At 48.1% G+C, this 21,350-nt stretch overlaps 1 protein-coding gene across 2 annotated transcripts in view; it reads left to right on the top strand.

Annotated features, from left to right (window-relative positions):
- Positions 1-2,011: 2,011 nt before the first annotated feature.
- Positions 2,012-21,350, top strand: part of sugct (succinyl-CoA:glutarate-CoA transferase) — a 76,340-nt gene continuing 57,001 nt past the window's right edge. For both annotated transcript variants that reach the window (XM_030398181.1, XM_030398180.1), the window contains exons 1-7: positions 2,012-2,171; positions 2,387-2,640; positions 3,689-3,832; positions 7,818-7,913; positions 11,829-11,900; positions 12,095-12,192; positions 12,297-12,399. In XM_030398181.1, coding sequence (XP_030254041.1) covers positions 2,027-2,171; positions 2,387-2,640; positions 3,689-3,832; positions 7,818-7,913; positions 11,829-11,900; positions 12,095-12,192; positions 12,297-12,399 — 912 coding nt within the window. In that variant the 5' untranslated portion in view covers positions 2,012-2,026. The remainder of the gene's footprint in view (positions 2,172-2,386; positions 2,641-3,688; positions 3,833-7,817; positions 7,914-11,828; positions 11,901-12,094; positions 12,193-12,296; positions 12,400-21,350) is intronic.

Here is a 21,350-nt window from a genome sequence, read left to right as displayed (position 1 = left end):
ACCAAAGAGGCTGGACGGGTCACATCATGTCGACCCAGAGTTTCCTCAGACACGAGCTGCTGCCACGTCACCGCTCGGTCCGGTCCCGGTTCTGATTATCTGTCAGGACGAGTAGGGCGGTGTGAGAGGGAACCAGTCACTGTGACATCACTGTGACATCACTGTGACATCACTGTGACGTCAGGATTCACTGCAGAATGAGAAGTTGTCTGTTGCCAGTTTAAGTAAAATTCTTACGGAATGTAAAATCCAAAACTCCTCGTCTGGTTGTTAGTAACTAAAGTTGAGTTTGAAGCAGAACCTCCTCCACAGTTCTGATGATGTCACCTGTCGGGCTCAGGTTGGAGTTCTGCTGCAGCGTCTCTGGTTTAAACCACTGGTTGATCGACGAGTCGGTGAGACGAGTTTCTCTTCTCGTCCTGCACTCGTCTGTCTCGGTCGCAGCCTCGTCTCTCCCACGTCGTTTGTCCTCCTCGTCCTTTAAGAGAGAAACACTACATTACCCAGGATGCCTCATGAAGCTGCAGCAGGAAGTGTTGATGAGGCCGACGCAGCCGATCACTTTACTGATCATCCATCAGTTGTCAGATTGATCTCCCTCCTCTCAGTCAGCTGTAGTCCTCAGATGGAGCAGAACGTATTGATCGGATCAGGACGTGTTGCTGCAGAACTTTCAGTCACATGAATAATTGAACTTTGTGGAGCTGAAGTCAGCAGCTCTCAGCAGGGTGCCGGCATGTTTACGTTGTGTTTATGTCTTCATGTTATATTATATTTCAGTCTCTGACGTCCCGAGACGAGAAATCAGTTTCATCTCTTCACATTCATGTCAGAGATTCTGTCTCGCTGCGTCTCGTCTCAGAACTGAGAGTCGAGTCGTTGACGTCATCGAGGCCTTCAAGCTTAGTTTTCTAAACTGAGTAAAGAAATGTGCATTCAGATGATTTGGTACTGAGTCCAGTACAGAGACCCGCTCCAGCAGAGACACGATGTGTTTGTGCTGAGCCGGGTCGAGTTCTTCTTCTCTGTGTTGGACTCAGGTTGGTTTTATTGGCGCCTCTGTGACTCCAGACGGGTTTCACACCTCGTCATGTTTTCTAGGATGTAGTGACGCACAGAGACGATGAAGAGCAGCAGAGTAACAGAGCATTATCAGAAACTTCTAGTAATCTGTGTATCATTAATAATGAGGTTCTGATGACTGGAGCGTCTCAGACGAGAGGTTCTGATGACTGGAGCGTCTCAGACGAGAGGTTCTGATGCCTGGAGCGTCTCAGACGAGAGGTTCTGATGCCTGGAGCGTCTCAGACGAGAGGTTCTGATGCCTGGAGCGTCTCAGACGAGAGGTTCTGATGACTGGAGCGTCTCAGACGAGAGGTTCTGATGACTGGAGCGTCTCAGACGAGAGGTTCTGATGACTGGAGCGTCTCAGACGTGAGGTTCTGATGACTGGAGCGTCTCAGACGAGAGGTTCTGATGCCTGGAGCGTCTCAGACGTGAGGTTCTGATGACTGGAGCGTCTCAGACGAGAGGTTCTGATGACTGGAGTGTCTCAGACGTGAGGTTCTGATGACTGGAGCGTCTCAGAAGAGAGGTTCTGATGCCTGGAGCGTCTCAGACGAGAGGTTCTGATGACTGGAGTGTCTCAGACGTGAGGTTCTGATGACTGGAGCGTCTCAGAAGAGAGGTTCTGATGACTGGAGCGTCTCAGACGAGAGGTTCTGATGACTGGAGCGTCTCAGACGAGAGGTTCTGATGCCTGGAGCGTCTCAGACGAGAGGTTCTGATGACTGGAGTGTCTCAGACGTGAGGTTCTGATGACTGGAGCGTCTCAGAAGAGAGGTTCTGATGACTGGAGCGTCTCAGACGAGAGGTTCTGATGACTGGAGCGTCTCAGACGAGAGGTTCTGATGCCGAGTCCTACAAACTTCATATAAACATACAAACTGACGTCAGACGAGCGACTTCAGAAGAGCTCAAATAAACCCAGATGAATAAATATGATGAAGGTGTCGGATGGTGCCGGATGGTGTCGGGGCCCAGCAGACACCTGAGTGAGTCCGGCAGCAGGTTCTGGTGGGTCAGGTGTTCAGAGGTGAGCAGCAGTCAGCAGGTTCTGGTGGGTCAGGTGTTCAGAGGTGAGCAGCAGTCCGCAGGTTCTGGTGGGTCAGGTGTTCAGAGGTGAGCAGCAGTCAGCAGGTTCTGGTGGGTCAGGTGTTCAGAGGTGAGCAGCAGGCAGCAGGTTCTGGTGGGTCAGGTGTTCAGAGGTGAGCAGCAGGCAGCAGGTTCTGGTGGGTCAGGTGTTCAGAGGTGAGCAGCAGGCAGCAGGTTCTGGTGGGTCAGGTGTTCAGAGGTGAGCAGCAGGCAGCAGGTTCTGGTGGGTCAGTGTGCTGTGCAGTGAATCAATCTGTGGCTCAGAGAGCTGCAGACTCAACACGGCTGGAATGTGATGTTTTCCTGGAAGACGTTGGATTCCTGCTGTGTTTGAACCAGAACCAGCCCACCGGCACCGAGGCAGTAATGTGTGTGTGTGTGTGTGTGTGTTCAGGATATGGACAGACCGGTCCTCAGGCCACCAGTCCGGGCTACGACTCCATCGCCTCTGCTGTGTCGGGGATGATGCACATCACAGGGCCCGAGGTCAGTACCGCTCTGTTCTGTTCTGTTCTGTTCTGTCTGGTTCTGTTCTGTTCTGTTCTGTTCTGTCTGGTTCTGTTCTGTTCTGTTCTGTCTGGTTCTGTTCTGTCTGGTTCTGTTCTGTTCTGTTCTGTTCTGTCTGGTTCTGTTCTGTTCTGTTCTGTTCTGTTCTGTTCTGTTCTGGTCTGGTCTGGTTCTGTCTGGTTCTGGTTCTGTTCTGTTCTGGTTCTGTTCTGTTCTGTTCTGTTCTGGTTCTGTTCTGTTCTGGTTCTGTTCTGCTCTGTCTGGTTCTGTCTGGTTCTGTTCTGGTTCTGTTCTGGTTCTGTTCTGTTCTGTTCTGTTCTGTTCTATCCGGTTCTGTTCTGTTCTGTTCTGGTCTGGTCTGGTCTGGTCTGGTTCTGTCTGGTTCTGGTTCTGTGTGCCTCCATGGTGTTTCCTGTTGCACCATCCTCTCCAGTCTCAGTCCAGCTGATGATGAAATCGTCACGTTGAACAAGCCGATCAGAATATTAATCAATGAGTCTCATGTTTTATTGATGAGCTGTTGCAGCTCCGTCAGTTTGAATTGATCTGCATGTTGTTTTTTCACCTCACAGCTTCTCACACAAATCTCTCTAATCAATCAGCAGATTGGTTGACAGTGACAGTAATTAGTGACTGAGATGTTATCAGGTTGGTTATTGATGGTTATTGTCACTGTCGATTAGTCTGTTGAGTATTTAATTGATTAATCGATCAGTTTTTTAAAATGTGATCAAATGTTTTGTTGAATATTCAGTTTTTTGTCTTCAAAGACGAAAGAAACTGGTTTTTATTTAATAACTATCTGAAAGTGATTCATTGATCATCAGAGTAAAGAATTGATTTAACAGCTGAGAAATAAAAACAGTTTGAATTTAACTGAGAACTTTAGTTTAGTCTGTGAAGGATTGAAGTCCACAGAATAAGAAATAAACGTCTGACTTCTAGTAGACGAGTCAGCATCAGCAGTCAGTGTCTACAGAGGCACTCAGTCCAGTCCTGCTCCCATAATGCAATGCTCCTGCCACAGGATGGTGAGCCGGTGCGTCCAGGTGTCGCCATGACAGACCTGGCAACCGGGCTGTACGCACACGGAGCCATCATGGCCGCCCTGCTGCAGCGACACAAGACGAGGACGGGAGTTCACATCGACTGCAACCTGCTGTCCTCACAGGTGAGTGTGTGTGTGTGTGTGTGTGTGTGTGTGTGTGAGAGAGTGTGTAGGTGTGTGTGTGTGTGTGTGTGAGTTAGCTAGCTTAGCATCAGCCTGCAGACTCTCCTCCCGTGTGATGATGACGATCAGCTGACTGGTATCAGAGGAAACTGACAGCGTCGGACATGTTGGATTCTTTTCTTCTTCAGAGATCCTTTATTGATGTGTTAGTGAAGAGGGCTCACTCTGGACAGATCAGAGGAACTGAACTTCTCTGCTCTGTAGTTTGATGTTGTCTGTTTATTTCTGCTGCAGATGATTTGAACTTGTTGAACTTTGACCTGTAAGAAGACTTAAACTGATCAGTTAATCTTTATTAATTACAGATGAAGATTTTTACCTCCATTGATTTCTGTTTATTTGGTAATGGACTCAGATTGTGACTCTAAAGTCAGAATCAGGTCCTGGACTCACTGTTTCACCTTCAGTACTCGTCACTGTGATGAAGTTCAGCAGCTGGATGTTGTCACATTAAGAGCCGATCCAGCGGCTCAGCAGGACGTAAACATGTGATATTACTTCTTTACAGATAAAGGTAATAGATTACTGTACTACGTAACTTTGGCTCTCTGGATGGACGTTCAGGATCTCGTCTCTGTTTCACCTGAACAGGAAACTTCAGTTTGTGAATCAGTAAAAGTAAAACGTCTTGAAATGTTTCACGTTGTAGCGAGAACGTCCTAAAAAGGTCGTGTTACTGCAGTGATGTGTTCAGGGTCTGCTGGGAAATCACGTGTGTGTGTGTGTGTGTGTGTGTGTGTGTGTGTGGACTTTAAACAAGCCGTTGATTCATCCTGAGCAGTTCAGACGGAGCGATCAATATTCCTCTGAATGTTTTCACCGTTTAAACAAATGGAGCGCTGCGAGGTCCTCAGACCGCCGGCGACCCGGAGACTGATGGGATCACACGTCGTCCTGGACTCTGAGGTATCCGAGGCGCCCGGGGTGCGTTTGATTTGTTGTGTCAGGACCTGCTGCTTGTGTGACAGTGTTGCTTTTAAAAACATGGTTTATGTTTTCTGTATTCTCGTCTCTCACCTCTTTGGCTGGAGAAGACGCTGCGACTCAAACCGGGTCGGCTGGTCTCAGAACTTTATGTCCTCCGGAGAGAAACTGGGCTCAGACTGAAGACACAGAGATCCGTTTGTGTCCTGGTGAAGACGTATGAGGAGATATCCTGATATTGATTTTGTGACATCACTGAGACGTTACAGAGAAGGTGTTAAAGCTAACGACGGCTAACGCGTGTTAGCTTCTGTACATTAATGACATATCTGATCTGTGTGGTCTTTTATCAGATCAGATTTAAACACTGTCGTGATAGAATGGATGGAGGGAGGGATGGAGGGATGGAGGGATGGATGGAGGGATGGATGGAGGGATGGATGGATGAGTGATGGATGATGGATGATGGGTTGGTGATGGATGGATATGAAACGGATGCTTGGATTGGTTTCTACAGTCTCGATCTCTGCGGTCGGCTCTCACTGCAGCTACACATAAAATACCCACAATCCACTTCTCCCCCTTCTCATATCCCATGATGCATTCCTGTATGAAGTGCTGCGACCACAGGCACGTCCACCGCAGAGCGCTGCGACCAGAGATGAACAATGAAGGCACACAGTCCGTGTGGACGGGTTTAAGCTGAGTTCTGTTCTGTCGTCGGGGGAAACACCACGATTACAAAGCGATCAGAGTTCAGAGTTGTTTCTGAACGAGCCGCCTGCAGGTCCTGAAACAGCTGCACACACCAGGAAGAGCTGCACACCAGAGGCTGAAGAGTCAGAAGTCTGAAGTTCAGCTTGAAGCGACTGTAATTGTTGTGGTTTGTTGAGGAAAAGCTCAGTCATGCAGGAAAATACCAAACGTCTGAAGACGAGAAACAACTTCAGGCTGTTGCTGTTGGGAAAGTTTAGACCGAGAGGAGGATCATCCTCCGAGCCTGTTCTCTGCTCCGGTTCCTCCAGTGCAGCCCGCTGGAAGTCCAACTCCAGCTGAACCAATTTAACAATTAATTACTAACCATATCCATCATCTGTTCTTCATCTTCAGTTTGAGTTTGTCTGCCTGTTGAATGTGAAGCTTGTCCTCCTCTGTGACAGTCAACTGAAGATCTTTGACATCTGAGGACGAAACACTGATCCACATTTTCTGAAGTTTTAGAGACCAAACTTAAGACCACTTATCGGTTTAGTTCAGTTCAGGTTTTCCTCCACGAGTGAACCCTCCTCTCACACAAATCAATAAAGGATCTCTGAAGAAGAAAATAATCCAACATGTCCGACGCTGTGAGAGTTTCCTCTGATACCAGTCAGCTGATCGTCTTCAGCACACGGGAGGAGAGTCTGGAAGAGATGCTGCAGGCTGATGCTAAGCTAGCTGCAGGCTGATGCTAAGCTAGCTGCAGGCTGATGCTAAGCTAGCTGCAGGCTGATGCTAAACTAGCTGCAGGCTGATGCTAAGCTAGCTGCAGGCTGATGCTAAGCTAGCTGCAGGCTAACAGGCTAACACTAAGCTAGCTGTGATGTCTTTGAAGTGGACAAAGATTCTGGGAGAATCAGCAGTCCTGATTATGATTTGATGATCTATAGTCAAAGCTCATTGGGTCGGTCTTTGATCAGAACCAGTGGCCCGTCTGTCTGTCTGTTTGGACCTGTATTTGGGCCTGGTACTTCCCTTCACAGAGCTTCTTCTCACCACATGAGAGCCGTGGTCCAGATCTGTCGTCTGACATCTTGTAGTTTGTCTCTCCGGTCCCGTGTGGACTGAACATGCGGTTCTGTCCAGCTGCTGACGGACGCTCGCTTCAACACGACTGCAGTTTCTTTGTGATGGTGATTCAAAGTCGCTGCCGTCTCACATGTGGCGTCTCCGTCCGTCAGCGGCGGCTGTATATATCCTGCCGGGCCTGTAGTTAGAGCTGCTGCTGCGGCTGTAAACACAGAATCATATCAGTTTCAGAGCCGAGCGCTGACGGACAGCACCACCCATCACACCGTCCGTCTGCCGCTGCTCCGTCATGTCAACATTCACAACGTCTGATCTCCTGCTCGTCTTTTCCTTCTAATCATCGTCCGTCTTCATTTTCCTTCTTCTTCTTTCTTCCACATTCAAAATGAGTGAAACTGAATAGGACTTGAAGCTAACGTCGTCCAGACGTCTGCTGGTTGTCTGACGCTCAGTTTCTCTCCCAGCTCTCCACGTCAGGACGTTTGATTCCAGATTATTGAATAAAAAGTTGATTTCTGGGTGTCGTTCATCTGGTTCTGACGCTCCAGGATCATCAGACGGGTCGGCCTCCGTCCCAGAGCGTCAGTCTGAGTTTGGAGTGCCGCGTCCTCACAGACAGAACCTTCGAGAGTGAAAACCAACATGACAAAGAGTAAAAACATACATGTTGATTTAACACCTCTCGAGTTAAAGTGTGAATAGTTTCTGTTTATATTGTGAGTTTTATAATAGTTTCATATTGTTTGGGTCTGCTCAGTCCAGGGTTCTGGTCGTAGAGGAGCCGTAATGACTTTGTTTCTATGAAAACACAGAACACGCTGTGAGTCTTTGGCTCTGCGTGTCGGTGTGAACGGTCCACTCTGAGTTTCAGCATCACTACAGATCCGGTTCTGAAACACAGACTGATGTCTGGACTCTGTTGAGTTGTTTGTGGTCTTAGCGGAGCAGAACCGGGTGTTCGGTTCTGCCTCGGCTCTGTGATGGAAGCAACGAAGCAGAGAACAGAACAGAACTGGAGGCCGATGGTTCTGCAGGAGTCGTTGGAAGCTGCAGAGCTGAAGGTGAGACGGCTGTTTGTTCTCTGGAGGTTTTGCGGCGGCAGCGTTGAGAGCAGAGTTTTGGTTCTGGTTCCTCAGGAGCACCGACCTCCAGCGGCAGCCGGGTCGAGCGAGGCTGACGACGGCTCACATTAACACGTCTGTCTCTCCCGCAGGTTTCCTGTCTCAGCCACATCGCTGCCAACTACCTGAACGCAGGGAAGGAGGCGCGGCGCTGGGGGACGGCCCACGAGAGCATCGTACCTTATCAGGTAACTCCCAGAACCCTCCTCATGGAGTTCTGCTGTTATACTGTGGTACCTGAAGGTTCTGTCTGTCCTAGTGATGATGTCAGACAGACAGTGTGTCAGCACAACATCTCACACTGAAACAAACAGGTCCACCCGTCTGAGGAACGCCGTCACGTTGAGTTTCCTGCTGCAGAAACAGAGATGTTGTTTTATTTCTCCCCGTCTTCATGATGTCATCTCAGAACCAGCGGTGCCAACACATTTCTCCTCCCGCGTCCCGGAGGAGTCGTTACATCAGGATTTATCTGATGTTTCACAATCACAGCGTCTGACTGCATGTTTCTCCTCTCTGACACTTTGTTTACATCCGTCTCTGTTTCAGCTCCTCTGACTGGACCCACTGGTTCTGTGTCAGACCTGAGAACTGTTTTCAACCCTGTTAACCTCCAGCTGCTGTTTTATATTATACAAGACAGAATAAACAGTCGGCACCAGAGACAGAACGGACCGGAGACAGAACAAACCAGAGACAGAATGGACCAGAGACAGAACAAACCAGAGACAGAATGGACCAGAGACAGAACGGACCGGAGACAGAACGGACCGGAGACAGAACGGACCAGAGACAGAACCGACCGGAGACAGAACAGACCGGAGACAGAACGGACCAGAGACAGAACCGACCGGAGACAGAACCGACCAGAGACAGAACTGACCGGAGACAGAACGGACCGGAGACAGAACGGACCGGAGACAGAACGGACCGGAGACAGAACAAACCAGAGACAGAACAAACCAGAGACAGAACTGACCAGAGACAGAACTGACCGGAGACAGAACGGACCGGAGACAGAACCGACCAGAGACAGAACGGACCGGAGACAGAACGGACCGGAGACAGAACGGACCGGAGACAGAACGGACCGGAGACAGAACAAACCAGAGACAGAACAAACCAGAGACAGAACTGACCAGAAACAGAACTGACCAGAGACAGAACGGACCAGAGTCAGAACCGACCAGAACCTGTCTGACAGAAACAGAATCTGACTGACTGTCAGAGAGTTTGTATGTTTGGACGTGATGAAGATGTTCTCCTCTCCTCTTCTTCTCTCGTTCAGATTTCAGTCTCAGGTCAACAAATAAACTCTGTAAAGTTCAATAAACAGAATTAAAGCCGTCAGACGTTCTGACACTCAGTGTTCGGTACCAGACCGGGTCCGACCCAGTCGTCAATCTGCTTCACATTACTGACTGTGAGCCCGAGGCAGCTGACATGTTACTGTGTTATTATGGAGCTTCATAACACACACACACACACACACACACACACACACACACACACACACACACTCTGACTGACTGATGTTTCGCTCCATCTGCTCGGCGTGAACATGGCGGCGGCGGCGGCGGCTCGATTCTTGTGGTCGCCGTCCCTCAGCAGCCGGAGCGTTATTGTGCGCCGCTCGGATCTAATCCTCGTGTGAACCGCCTTACCCACAATGCCGCGCTCCCTCCCTCCGCTTCCCCTCGGGCGCCAAAGATGAAAGCGAGCAGACGGGTCCTCCGGAGATCACGACAGTTGGAACAACAGAATTATTGGTGTTGTGCGGTTGCGGCTTTACGTGGAAGACATTAGAGCTGAAGAAGTCGTCCGACCCGCCGACGCTTTTAAAGTTCACATCTGATTTGTGAGACGGGTCAATTCACATCCGTCAGACTGAGACAGGCAGCGAGTCACCACAGACTGCTTCTCTCTGCAGCTGCAGCTCGTCAGCACACAGCCGGGTCGGGTCGGTCCGGTCCCTCGTCCTGATGGTACGCGATACGATGAGATGTACAGACCTGAGGTCAGCACTGTGACCCACTTCTCTTCACCTCCAACATAAAAACATCAGCAGATGATTTGAGGAGCTTTTATATTAAAATCTATAAGATAAGTTTCCTGTGGAGGCGGGCCGGGTCGGACCGGCTCAGGACGAATCAGAGCAAATGTTTCATGTGTTTCATCCAAATGAGTCAGTTAATGAGTGAAGAGGGTTGTTGTTTAAAGCCCAGCGGCTGTCCTGGGATCAGTCGCTGAAGCGTCATTCACGCTCAGGACTTTAACCCTGATCCTCCGCTCAGCCGTGTTTTCTGGAGACAGGAGAAGACAGAAAGTGGTGAGGCTGTGGAAGAGAAAGACACAGCGTAGATGTGAACAGATGTTTGTTAGAGATATCTGACGTGTGATCTCTGATGAGCAGCACCGGCTCAGACCACAGACATCAGTCTCTCTAAACTCAACGAGACTGAACGACGCTGCAGCCGCTTGACGAGGAAACGACACAACAGAAGATCAACACACAAGTAGAATATCAGGAGGGGTTATTAACAAACTCGTGTCCTTAACTTCAACATGAACACTGGTCAGTGCTGCAGGTTCAGCGCCCGGGACTAAACCTGATAACAAACATCCACACTGCACACAAACCCAGATGTTCAGGTCTTCTCCTCTTTGAGCTCCAGCTTTGGTCTCCACCGCCCTCTGAATGTGTCTTTAGCTGCTGAACACTTTGTTCACAGCGAGTCTCTAACTGTGTCCGAGCAGCTTCATCAGAAAACACTGAGGCTAAATGAAACAGAGGCTGAAGCTGCGTGCAGCTGTGGACCGACAGGAACCACGAGGAGCTTCAGAGTTCTGGAGTTGTGTTTGGGGTCGTTGTGGTTTGGATGTTTGACCTGCAGCCAGCAGGGGGCACCAGTCTCCCTGCTGCAGCCCGACCACGCCGCCCGCGCTCTCTGAGGACTGTTTGGGGTTTTGTGGATGAGCGTCCTGTTGAAGTCCCCCGGTGGACTGCGTTACCCACAAGTCCCTGAGGCCGGAGATGAAAGAGAGGCGGCGGTCGGAGCCGAGGCCAAGTGCAGTGTGACTAAAGGGTTAGTGGTCTGAGGGATGTGGTGTGTGTCTGTGTGTGTGTGTGTGTGTGTGTGTGTGTGTGTGTGTGTGTGTGTGTGTGTGTTGTGATGTAAGACAGCAGCTCTCGTGCTCTTTCATGTGGAGACGGTTTTTATTACAAACGATTGTGGGAGAGAAGAAGAGGAGGAGAAAGTCCTGAAGGAGGAAGAAGACAATTAGTGAGGAAGAGAAGACAGATGACTGAAGGAGAGGAAAGAGGAGGAGATGATGAAGAGGAGGAGGAGATGAAGAGGAGGAGGAGGAGATGATGAAGAAGAGAAGGAGATGATGAAGAAGAGAAGGAGGAGGAGAAGTTGAAGAAGAAGAGGAGGAGGAGGAGGAGGAGGAGAGGTTGAAGAGGAGGAGGAGGAGGAGGAGGAGGAGGAGGAGGAGGAGGAGGGGTTGAAGAGGAGGAGGAGGAGGAGGAGGAGGAGGAGGAGGAGGAGGAGGAGGAGAGGTTGCCCTCCTGCAGCTGGAATCCTCGGGCGTCCTTCAGCTTATTAAAGTAATTTTAAAACTCCTGTGGGTCTCACATGGACCTCGTCCTCTCGTCCTCTCACCCAGAACTCTCAGAACCTGCTGCTTAATTAGATTAGGTTTCATATCTACCTGCTGAGAACAATCATCTTAATGAAAATGATGTAATCCCCAAAGTAACGATGTAGAGTCAGCTGTCTGCTGTCTCTGCACCTCCTGCTGCTCCTTCTTCTCCACCACAGCCGACCCGGAACAAACCGCCTCCCCCTCAGATCCATACTGCTGTGGGTCACTGGTCCGTGTGTTCACCGTCAGCTGGTTCTGGTCGTGTTCAGTCACTGCTGCTGAAAACACAGCGTTTCCTGTGATGCTGCTCTAGAATAAAAGTTAATAAAAGCTTTTATTGTGAAAAGGTTACAGGATATGAAACGTGTTTGTAGCTGAGTCAGCAGAGCTGCTGTGTTAGTTCTTCTTCTTCTGCAGTTGGTTGTCTGACCTCCGTCTCTTCTTCTGTGTTTCAGGGCTTCAGAACCAAAGACGGACACATCGTCGTGGCTGCAGGCAACGACAAACAGTTTGTCAAAGTCTGTCAGGTCAGAACCAGAACCACGACCTCACAGGTCAACACTGAGACACACACACATGTACTCTGTACACTGAGAGGTGTCTTTAAAGGAGTGTGTGTGTGTCTGTCTGTCTGTCTGTCTGTCTGTGTGTGTGTGTGTGTGTGTGTGTGTGTGTGTGTGTGTGTGTGTGTGTGTGTGTGTGTGTGTGTGTGTGTGTGCAGGTTCTGGAGCTGGTGGAGCTCGCAGACGAGCCGAAGTACAAAACCAACAAGCTGAGAGTTCAGAACCGTAAAGAACTGCTGCACACACTGTCCCAGAGGTACACACACACACACACAGACACAGGCACAGACACACACACACACACACACACACACACCTCTGTGTGCTCATGAATAATTAATGAGATGATTTCTCTGGCAGGTTTCTGCAGGAGAAGACGGCTGATTGGCTGAGGATGTTCGAGGGCTCAGGTGTTCCTGTTGGACCAATCAACAGCATCCAGGAAGTCTTTTCTGATCCACAGGTCAGTCCGACACACATGTTGAACTGTTCCAGTTCTGGTTCTGCTGGTGCTGACTCACCTGTCGGCCCGGGTCTCTGCTGGTTCTCCTCCATTTTGTTGTTGCACATGTGACGTCACATCAGGGATTCCAGAACGACGAGTGTTGATGATGATGATGAAGATGATTCATGGTCCAACACATCAGAACAGAACAGAACCACAGCCTCCGTCACAGTGACACCGTTCTGGACCGACTCATTCTGCTTCTTTGTTTCCTTCTTCACACTAACTGTGTGCAGATCAAAGAGTCAGAAACAAGAGCTGAGCTGGAAAACAGACGATTCAAAGAGCCCAACACAGAAAACTACATCAAGTTTAAACACAGAGAGGAGCTAGATATGACTGGATCTGAGCTCTCATTGGCTGTTGGAGGATGGAGGGCGGGCACAGAGGCTCAGATCTGCTCAGAGAGTTTGTTTTTGTTGTTTGATGCTCGACTGAAACATGAAACTGTGAACATGTTGGTTTGTTTTAATCTTGAAACGGTAAAACAGGAGAAAATAATCTTACATTTAAAATGAGACGTTTGCTGCTTTTTGTGAACCAGCCGACTGAAACAGCTGATGTCCTCCTGTGTGTTTGTGTGTGTGTGTGTGTCTGCTCATCAAACTGTCTGTCCATATGGATTAAAAACAAATTAGTCACTGCTCACAAATTACACAACTCAGCATGTTACAATAACACACCAGCCTCATTACTGTCTGTGTGTGTGTGTGTGTGTGTGTGTCTCAGTCATCCTCTCGTCTGTTTCTTCTTCTTCTTTCTCTCTAAAATAAAAACAAACACCTTGATTAGCGGGCGAGCTGCCGCCCAGCCTTCATCCAATCAGATGTGAGAGTCGGTCTGCGGCCCCGCCTCTTTAGCTCCGCCTCCTCCCAGCGTCTCCCATCAGTTCTCATCACGGGCAGTTGTGTTGACGCGTCGTCAGTCTGTTTGCGTCTGTATTGATCGTTTCCAGCTTTTTCCACGTTAACGTTCATTTGACAGACTGTAGCTCTGAACACGTTCTCCTCTCCAGCGAACCGGGCCGGCTAACTTCTGGTTTGGCGCCCGGCTAACTTGATTATCAGAGGAAACAGACGATGGAGGAATGAAGAACTTCTGACAGATTCGACTGTGTGAGAGGAGGAAAGATACGCCAGCTGCTCTGAACCTCTCAGACTTCATCTCTGTAGTTCTGAAAGCTTCTGCTGGACTTACACTGAAGTGATGCTAACGTTAGCAAGTGTTAGCATGTGTGTGATACACGACCACAGCAACATGTGACAGCAGTGCGTCCTCTCCGCCGGCTGCCTCAGTGTTCTGCGCCGTGAACAAGTTTTATCTGAATGTGTGTTTTGAGGACAACAGCTCGGATCAGCACCACCTGGTACCACACTGTCATATAAAGGCTCTGACTCAGTGTGTGTGTGTGTGTGTGTGTGTGTGTGTGTGTGTCAGACCAGCCCATCTGCCTCTTCAGTGCTGCAGCGACTTGTTTGGAGCCGAGCCGGGTCGCTGTGCTCGCTCACACCTGTGCGTGCCGACTGATGGGTCAGATGTTGTCACACACCTGGCAGCAGCACAGATGCTGCTCTCCCTGAGTGTCGGTGAGTCAGCGGGCGATTTAAACCTCATGTTGTCCGGCGAAACAGACGGTCACACTAGATTCCTGTTAGCCAAGTCAGCCAAACTACTCCAGAACCAGACAGACTTTGTTGTTTTGGACCTGGAGCACAAAACAAAAGTCTCCTCTTCCTCCTGAACGCCATCTGGGAGCTGAAACAGAACGCAGTTAAAACTGCGATGCTCCACATCGCTGCCATGCTCGCCGACAGCTGGGACGCTTCGACAGGAAACAATGAAATGAAGCTGATGAAGGCTTCACACCAGCACAGTGCAGAGCAGGCTAACTGTTCCTGAGGCTAAGTGTCCAGAGACAGACGCTACAGCAACACAACTACAGCAACACAACTACAACAGCACAGCTACAGCAGCACAGCTACAGCAGCACAACTACAGTAACACAACTACAGCAACACAACTACAGCAGCACAAATACAGCAGCACAAATACAGCAGCACAGCTACAGCAGCACAACTACAGTAACACAACTACAGCAACACAACTACAGCAGCACAAATACAGCAGCACAAATACAGCAGCACAGCTACAGCAGCACAACTACAGTAACACAACTACAGCAACACAAATACAGCAGCACAGCTACAGCAGCACAACTACAGCAACACAACTACAGCAACACAAATACAGCAACACAACTACAGCAGCACAAATACAGCAACACAGCTACAGTAACACAACTACAGCAACACAACTACAGCAGCACAAATACAGCAGCACAGCTACAGCAACACAACTACAGCAACACAACTACAGCAGCACAACTACAGCAACACAACTACAGCAACACAAATACAGCAACACAACTACAGCAGCACAGCTACAGCAACACAACTACAGCAACACAACTACAGCAGCACAACTACAGCAACACAGCTACAGTAACACAACTACAGCAACACAACTACAGCAACACAACTACAGCAGCACAACTACAGCAGCACAACTACAGCAACACAACTACAGTAACACAACTACAGCAACACAACTACAGCAACACAACTACAGCAACACAACTACAGCAACACAACTACAGCAACACAACTACAGCAGCACAACTACAGCAACACAACTACAGCAACACAACTACAGCAACACAACTACAGCAACACAACTACAGCAACACAACTACAGCAGCACAACTACAGCAACACAACTACAGCAACACAACTACAGCAGCACAACTACAGCAACACAACTACAGCAACACAGCTACAGTAACACAACTACAGCAACACAACTACAGCAGCACAACTACAGCAACACAACTACAGCAACACAAATACAGCAACACAACTACAGCAGCACAGCTACAGTAACACAACTACAGCAACACAACTACAGCAGCACAACTACAGCAACACAGCTACAGCAACACAGCTACAGTAACACAACTACAGCAACACAACTACAGCAACACAACTACAGTAACACAACTACAGCAACACAAATACAGCAACACAACTACAGCAACACAACTACAGCAACACAACTACAGCAACACAGCTACAGTAACACAACTACAGCAACACAACTACAGCAACACAACTACAGCAGCACAACTACAGCAGCACAACTACAGCAACACAACTACAGTAACACAACTACAGCAACACAACTACAGCAACACAACTACAGCAACACAACTACAGCAACACAACTACAGCAACACAACTACAGCAGCACAACTACAGCAACACAACTACAGCAACACAACTACAGCAACACAACTACAGCAACACAACTACAGCAACACAACTACAGCAACACAACTACAGCAACACAACTACAGCAACACAACTACAGCAACACAACTACAGCAGCACAACTACAGCAACACAACTACAGCAACACAGCTACAGTAACACAACTACAGCAACACAACTACAGCAGCACAACTACAGCAACACAACTACAGCAACACAAATACAGCAACACAACTACAGCAGCACAGCTACAGTAACACAACTACAGCAACACAACTACAGCAGCACAACTACAGCAACACAACTACAGTAACACAACTACAGCAACACAACTACAGCAACACAACTACAGCAACACAACTACAGCAACACAAATACAGCAACACAACTACAGCAGCACAGCTACAGTAACACAACTACAGCAACATAACTACAGCAGCACAACTACAGCAACACAACTACAGCAGCACAACTACAGCAACACAACTACAGCAACACAACTACAGCAACACAAATACAGCAACACAACTACAGCAGCACAGCTACAGTAACACAACTACAGCAACATAACTACAGCAGCACAAATACAGCAGCACAGCTACAGCAACACAACTACAGCAACACAACTACAACAACACAGCTACAGCAACACAGCTACAGCAACACAGCTACAGCAACACAACTACAGCAACACAACTACAGCAACACAGCTACAGCAGCACAAATACAGCAACACAACTACAACAACACAACTACAGCAGCAAAACTACAGCAACACGACTACAACAACACAACTACAGCAACACAGCTACAGCAACACAACAACAACAACACAACTACAGCAGCACAGCTACAGCAACACAACAACAACAACACAGCTACAGCAACACAACAACAACAACACAACTACAGCAACACAACTACAGCAACACAGCTACAGCAACACAACTACAGCAACACAACTACAGCAACACAACTACAGCAGCACAGCTACAGTAACACAACTACAGCAACACAACTACAGCAGCACAACTACAGCAACACAACTACAGCAACACAACTACAGCAACACAAATACAGCAACACAACTACAGCAACACAGCTACAGCAACACAACAACAACAACACAACTACAGCAACACAACTACAGCAACACAGCTACAGCAACACAACTACAGCAACACAACTACAGCAACACAACTACAGCAGCGCAACTACAGCAACACAGCTACAGCAACACAACTACAGCAGCGCAACTACAGCAACACAACTACAGCAACACAACTACAGCAAGACAACTACAGCAACACAACTACAGCAGCGCAACTACAGCAACACAACTACAGCAACACAACTACAGCAAGACAACTACAGCAACACAACTACAGCAGCGCAACTACAGCAACACAACTACAGCAACACAACTACAGCAAGACAACTACAGCAGCACAGCTACAGCAACACAACTACAGTAAGACAACTACAACAACACAGCTACAGCGACGCAACTACAGCAACACAACTACAGCAACACAACTACAGCAACACAGCTACAGCAACACAACTACAGCAACACAACTACAGCAACACAACTACAGCAACACAGCTACAGCAACACAGCTACAGCGACGCAACTACAGCAACACAGCTACAGTCCTCAGTCCTGTTCTGAGGGGTTAATGTCAAGTTTCTCAGTGTTTTTGCCGATGAAGACGGAGCCGTGGGCAGCCTCTTCACCATGCTTACATTGTTTTGACGCGGGAGCTCAGTCTGTGGAGGAGGGGTGGTTGTGCCACACAGATTTGCTTCCCTCCGTTTACCCCAGACATACGTTCCTCTTCCACACGAAAACAGCATTTCAGTGAAATTATGTCAAATTCGGCGATATTCCGCGTTAAAAAGCAGATTCCGTTTTAATCTGCCAGTTCCGTGATTCCGTGATGGTGGAAACCACAGGGCCGTAGGTCACAGCTCTGTTTCCAGGAGGAACAATGGAACGATATTCCTGATGGATCTGGTGAAAGTCGTGTGAACGGCTCATAGGATGATGAAGGTTTGGACTGTGTGCTGCAGCTGGACTCCACCGCTGGTTGAATACCTTGCTCAAAGGCACGTCGTCTGTGCTGACAGCAGCTGTTCACTGAATGTATTTGTTCCCATAATATCCTGCATCTCTCTGGTAGTAAATGTTTCCCACATGATGTCAGTAATTAGTGTAAAATAGCTCTCTTCTGCTGACACTCTGATTCAAACCAACAGATTGAGTTTTCTCCTCTGTTTATTCTGAACATGCTGAGGAATAATAGCTGCCCGGCATGAATCCATTAGATCCGTTGAGAGGCCGTAAACACATGGAACCACATCAGATCTCATGTTTCACAGACAGCACATCACAGGCGTGAGCTGAGGAGAGCGGCTTCAGTGGGTTTATTTGTTCTAAGATTTTATTTTGATGTTCTCGTTTTAATTTCTGGGTTTAAAGTTTTGACGTTGGCAGCAGTCTCAGGTTCCAGACGAGGCGGGATGATCACACAGAACCTCCTTTAAAGCACCAGTCTGATCAGATTTCTGTGTTTTCATGAGTCACACCAACACTCAGATGACATCAGTATTCTGATGTCTGGCTGCAGACTGTGGGTGTCCTTGAATGCACCGTTGAGGAAACAGGAAAAGTTCCTGTGAAGTAAAAGTCAACGTTTGAGTGTTTTTATCCAGCGTGTCTGTCTGACTCTCACCTGCACGTCAGTGTCAGGCTGGCCGGCCACAGGAACAGCTGTTCTGAAGGTATTCTGCTGTTTCAGAGTTTGTAACTTCCTGAAAAAAGATAAAAGATGTTGATGACTCATCGTGCACTTGCCTCTTGTAATTATCCATCCAATAAACATTTCCTTAAGTTTGACATGGATGGTGTCAGAGCCGAGTGTTTCTGGGCCTCAACTGTTCAAGACACAACTAGCTTCATTCAGTGATGTGTGTGAGACTGGATCAGATTTTAAGGTGAAACAATGTTCTGATCTCCTCCGGCTGCTCTGCATCAGCTGTGGACAGACAGCTTTACTTGTTGCTATAGTAACCACTAACTCCTCCCATCCAACGCTGCTGGACCGGAGCTGTAGGCGACCTGCGAGACCGACAGAGGACGGCTACGTACCGAGGTGATTCATGGAGCTTCCTCATAGAAAGATACTGCTAGCATCATTGCTAAAGTTACCACTAAGTGCTGCTAAGGTCGCTGCTGTTAGGCTTACGCTAGGAGTAAGGTTAGCGGGGAAGCTAAGTTAGCGATCACCTCAGTGCTGTACTTCCTGTCGTCTTCCTGGAGGCTGTGTTGCTCCATCCCAGTCAAGCAGTGTTCACTCCACCAGCTGTTTCCATGGGAACCGCATCCAGATAACATAACGACCACGATTTAGATTTTAGATGAAGTTGTATAGTATTATGTTATTATTATTATAGTATAGTATTATATTGTATAGAAGTGGACAACGGCGGTTCTAAAGGACGTAAATCTAAACAAAATAGGAAGTTAAAATTCCACAGTTTTGCTGTTAATGGACTAAAACCTGTAAAAGCAGCGGTATGTCCCTTTAATACCGTTCTCTGTGTGTGTGTGTGTGTGTGTGTGTGTGTGTGTGTGTGGAGCTGCAGGTTTCGTCTTGCACACAGCAGCTCTGCAGAGAAGCTGCTGCTAATCAGGACGGTAGGAAGTCACCACTCAAACCTGAAATCTGGAAGTCATTTGGAAAATGGCAGAACAAACACATGCACACACACACACACACACACACACACACACACACACACACACACACACACACACACACACACACACACTGAAGTTTCTGTCCTGACTGTAAATCCTGAAGTTTTCCTGGATGAAGTTAAGATGCTGCAGGTTTCAGGCGGATGGCTCTAAATACTACGATACCCATGATACCCGTGAGCTGATTTTAACAGCTGATTGTTTTCATCTTTAGCTTGAAGCTCTGTGATTGGACGATTCTAACGCACAATTGTGTTTTTTTCTTCTGAGACAAATGTTGTTAATTAATTATCCTGGTGATCGTCAGAGGACATCAGCAAAGACAACGAACTTCAGAGATTCAGAACACATTTGGTCGGTCGGTTGGTCGGTTGGACTTCTTGAGTTAGATTACAGTGTGATATTTAGAATGATGTGTTTATAGCTATCGTTGGTGTGGAACGTCTTCTCACAGCAGTCTTGTGGTGATAATTCGTCAGGTTAAAGATTTATGAGGAGTTTGTTCAGTTTAAAGACTGATGAGTGTGACTGGACTGAAGAGTCGGGCCTGTCAGTAGAACTTCAGAGGAATGTGAAGACGTTCTATCGTTGCAGAGTCTTTTCTGCACTACCTTCCTTCCTTTCGGTTCTTTGGTTCCATCCCGTCCCAGTTCTCCTGCCTGGTGTTTTGCTGACTCATGTTGTGCTTCACTTCCTGTCTCTGCCCTCTTGTTGCTGACTGTCTGTCTCTCTCAGGAGTTCAGCAGAGACCGACCTTGTTTTTACGACTCAGAGTCCTCTGGCCGTGGTTCTGTCCCGTCGTCTGGGCCGAGTCCAGCTCCTGCAGAAAATATCCAGCTAAATATGGCTTCATGTTCAAACTACAGGAGGTGCGTTTGATTTATCCCAGCTGAAACCTAAACAGCCTCTGAAGTGGATACCTAACATGTAAGATCAGATGAATCAGCCCTCTGCAGGCTCAGACCAGCAGCCTGACTGCCTCTTTCTGCATTTAGCTAAACAGGAAGCACCCCACAGAGAAGCTGGGATTTGAACCCTCAACCCTCAGCGTTGGTGCTGCATTACTGTTTCCACTGGCCTCAACAGAAAACTAAAACTAAACTCTTTTACAATGTCACTGCTTTTCTCTTGAAAGGACAAAACAGGACAAACCCTGGTGTAACTCATACTCACATCACTGCCTTGCTCGAGGGAATTTAAGAGTTTGAGCCTCGCTGTAGTGAACTGCTCTGTCACACGTCACATCAGGTAACAGGTGAAACACAGACGTTTGTATCAGGATGATATCTGAGGAAATACTCAGCTTTCACAGAATCACACGGGTGTTATAATTTGAACATTTGATCCTGATGGACACAGAAGTGGATAAACTAGTTTGTATACTCATCACGTGTCTTTGCCTTTTGTACTTTGAGAGATATGGAAAAGAATTACAGTGTAAATGTGCAAATGGCAATGAAATTCTGATCTAATCGGTTGAATTCTGTAGAATAATCGTCAGTTTCTGTACCACGACATTTGTAGAAGCCCCACAGAGCTCGGAACAGGAAGTGGACGGCTGGCCCATTGGGAGTGTTGGTGGTGTTGGAATGAAACTGTCCAGTAAAGCTCTGGTTGTGTCTCAGAGTGACGGCTTCCTGCTTCAGCCTCCGTTGTTAGAAGCACGATGCAGAGGATGATCACACTCGTTAAAGGAGGAAACTTCCCCAACACTTCGTCAACACATTCTGAATGATGTTGGGAGTTTGTTCCTGGATCAGCTGGATTTAGAGTCGTGTTGACAGCCTTCAGACTTCCTCCAGGTCACGCAGACCTAACCC

This window comes from Sparus aurata, chromosome 19 (genome assembly GCF_900880675.1).
Source record: "Sparus aurata chromosome 19, fSpaAur1.1, whole genome shotgun sequence".
Lineage (NCBI taxonomy): Eukaryota > Metazoa > Chordata > Actinopteri > Spariformes > Sparidae > Sparus > Sparus aurata.
Note: the sequence above shows the minus strand (reverse complement) of the source record. Positions and strands in the feature narration are given on the sequence as shown.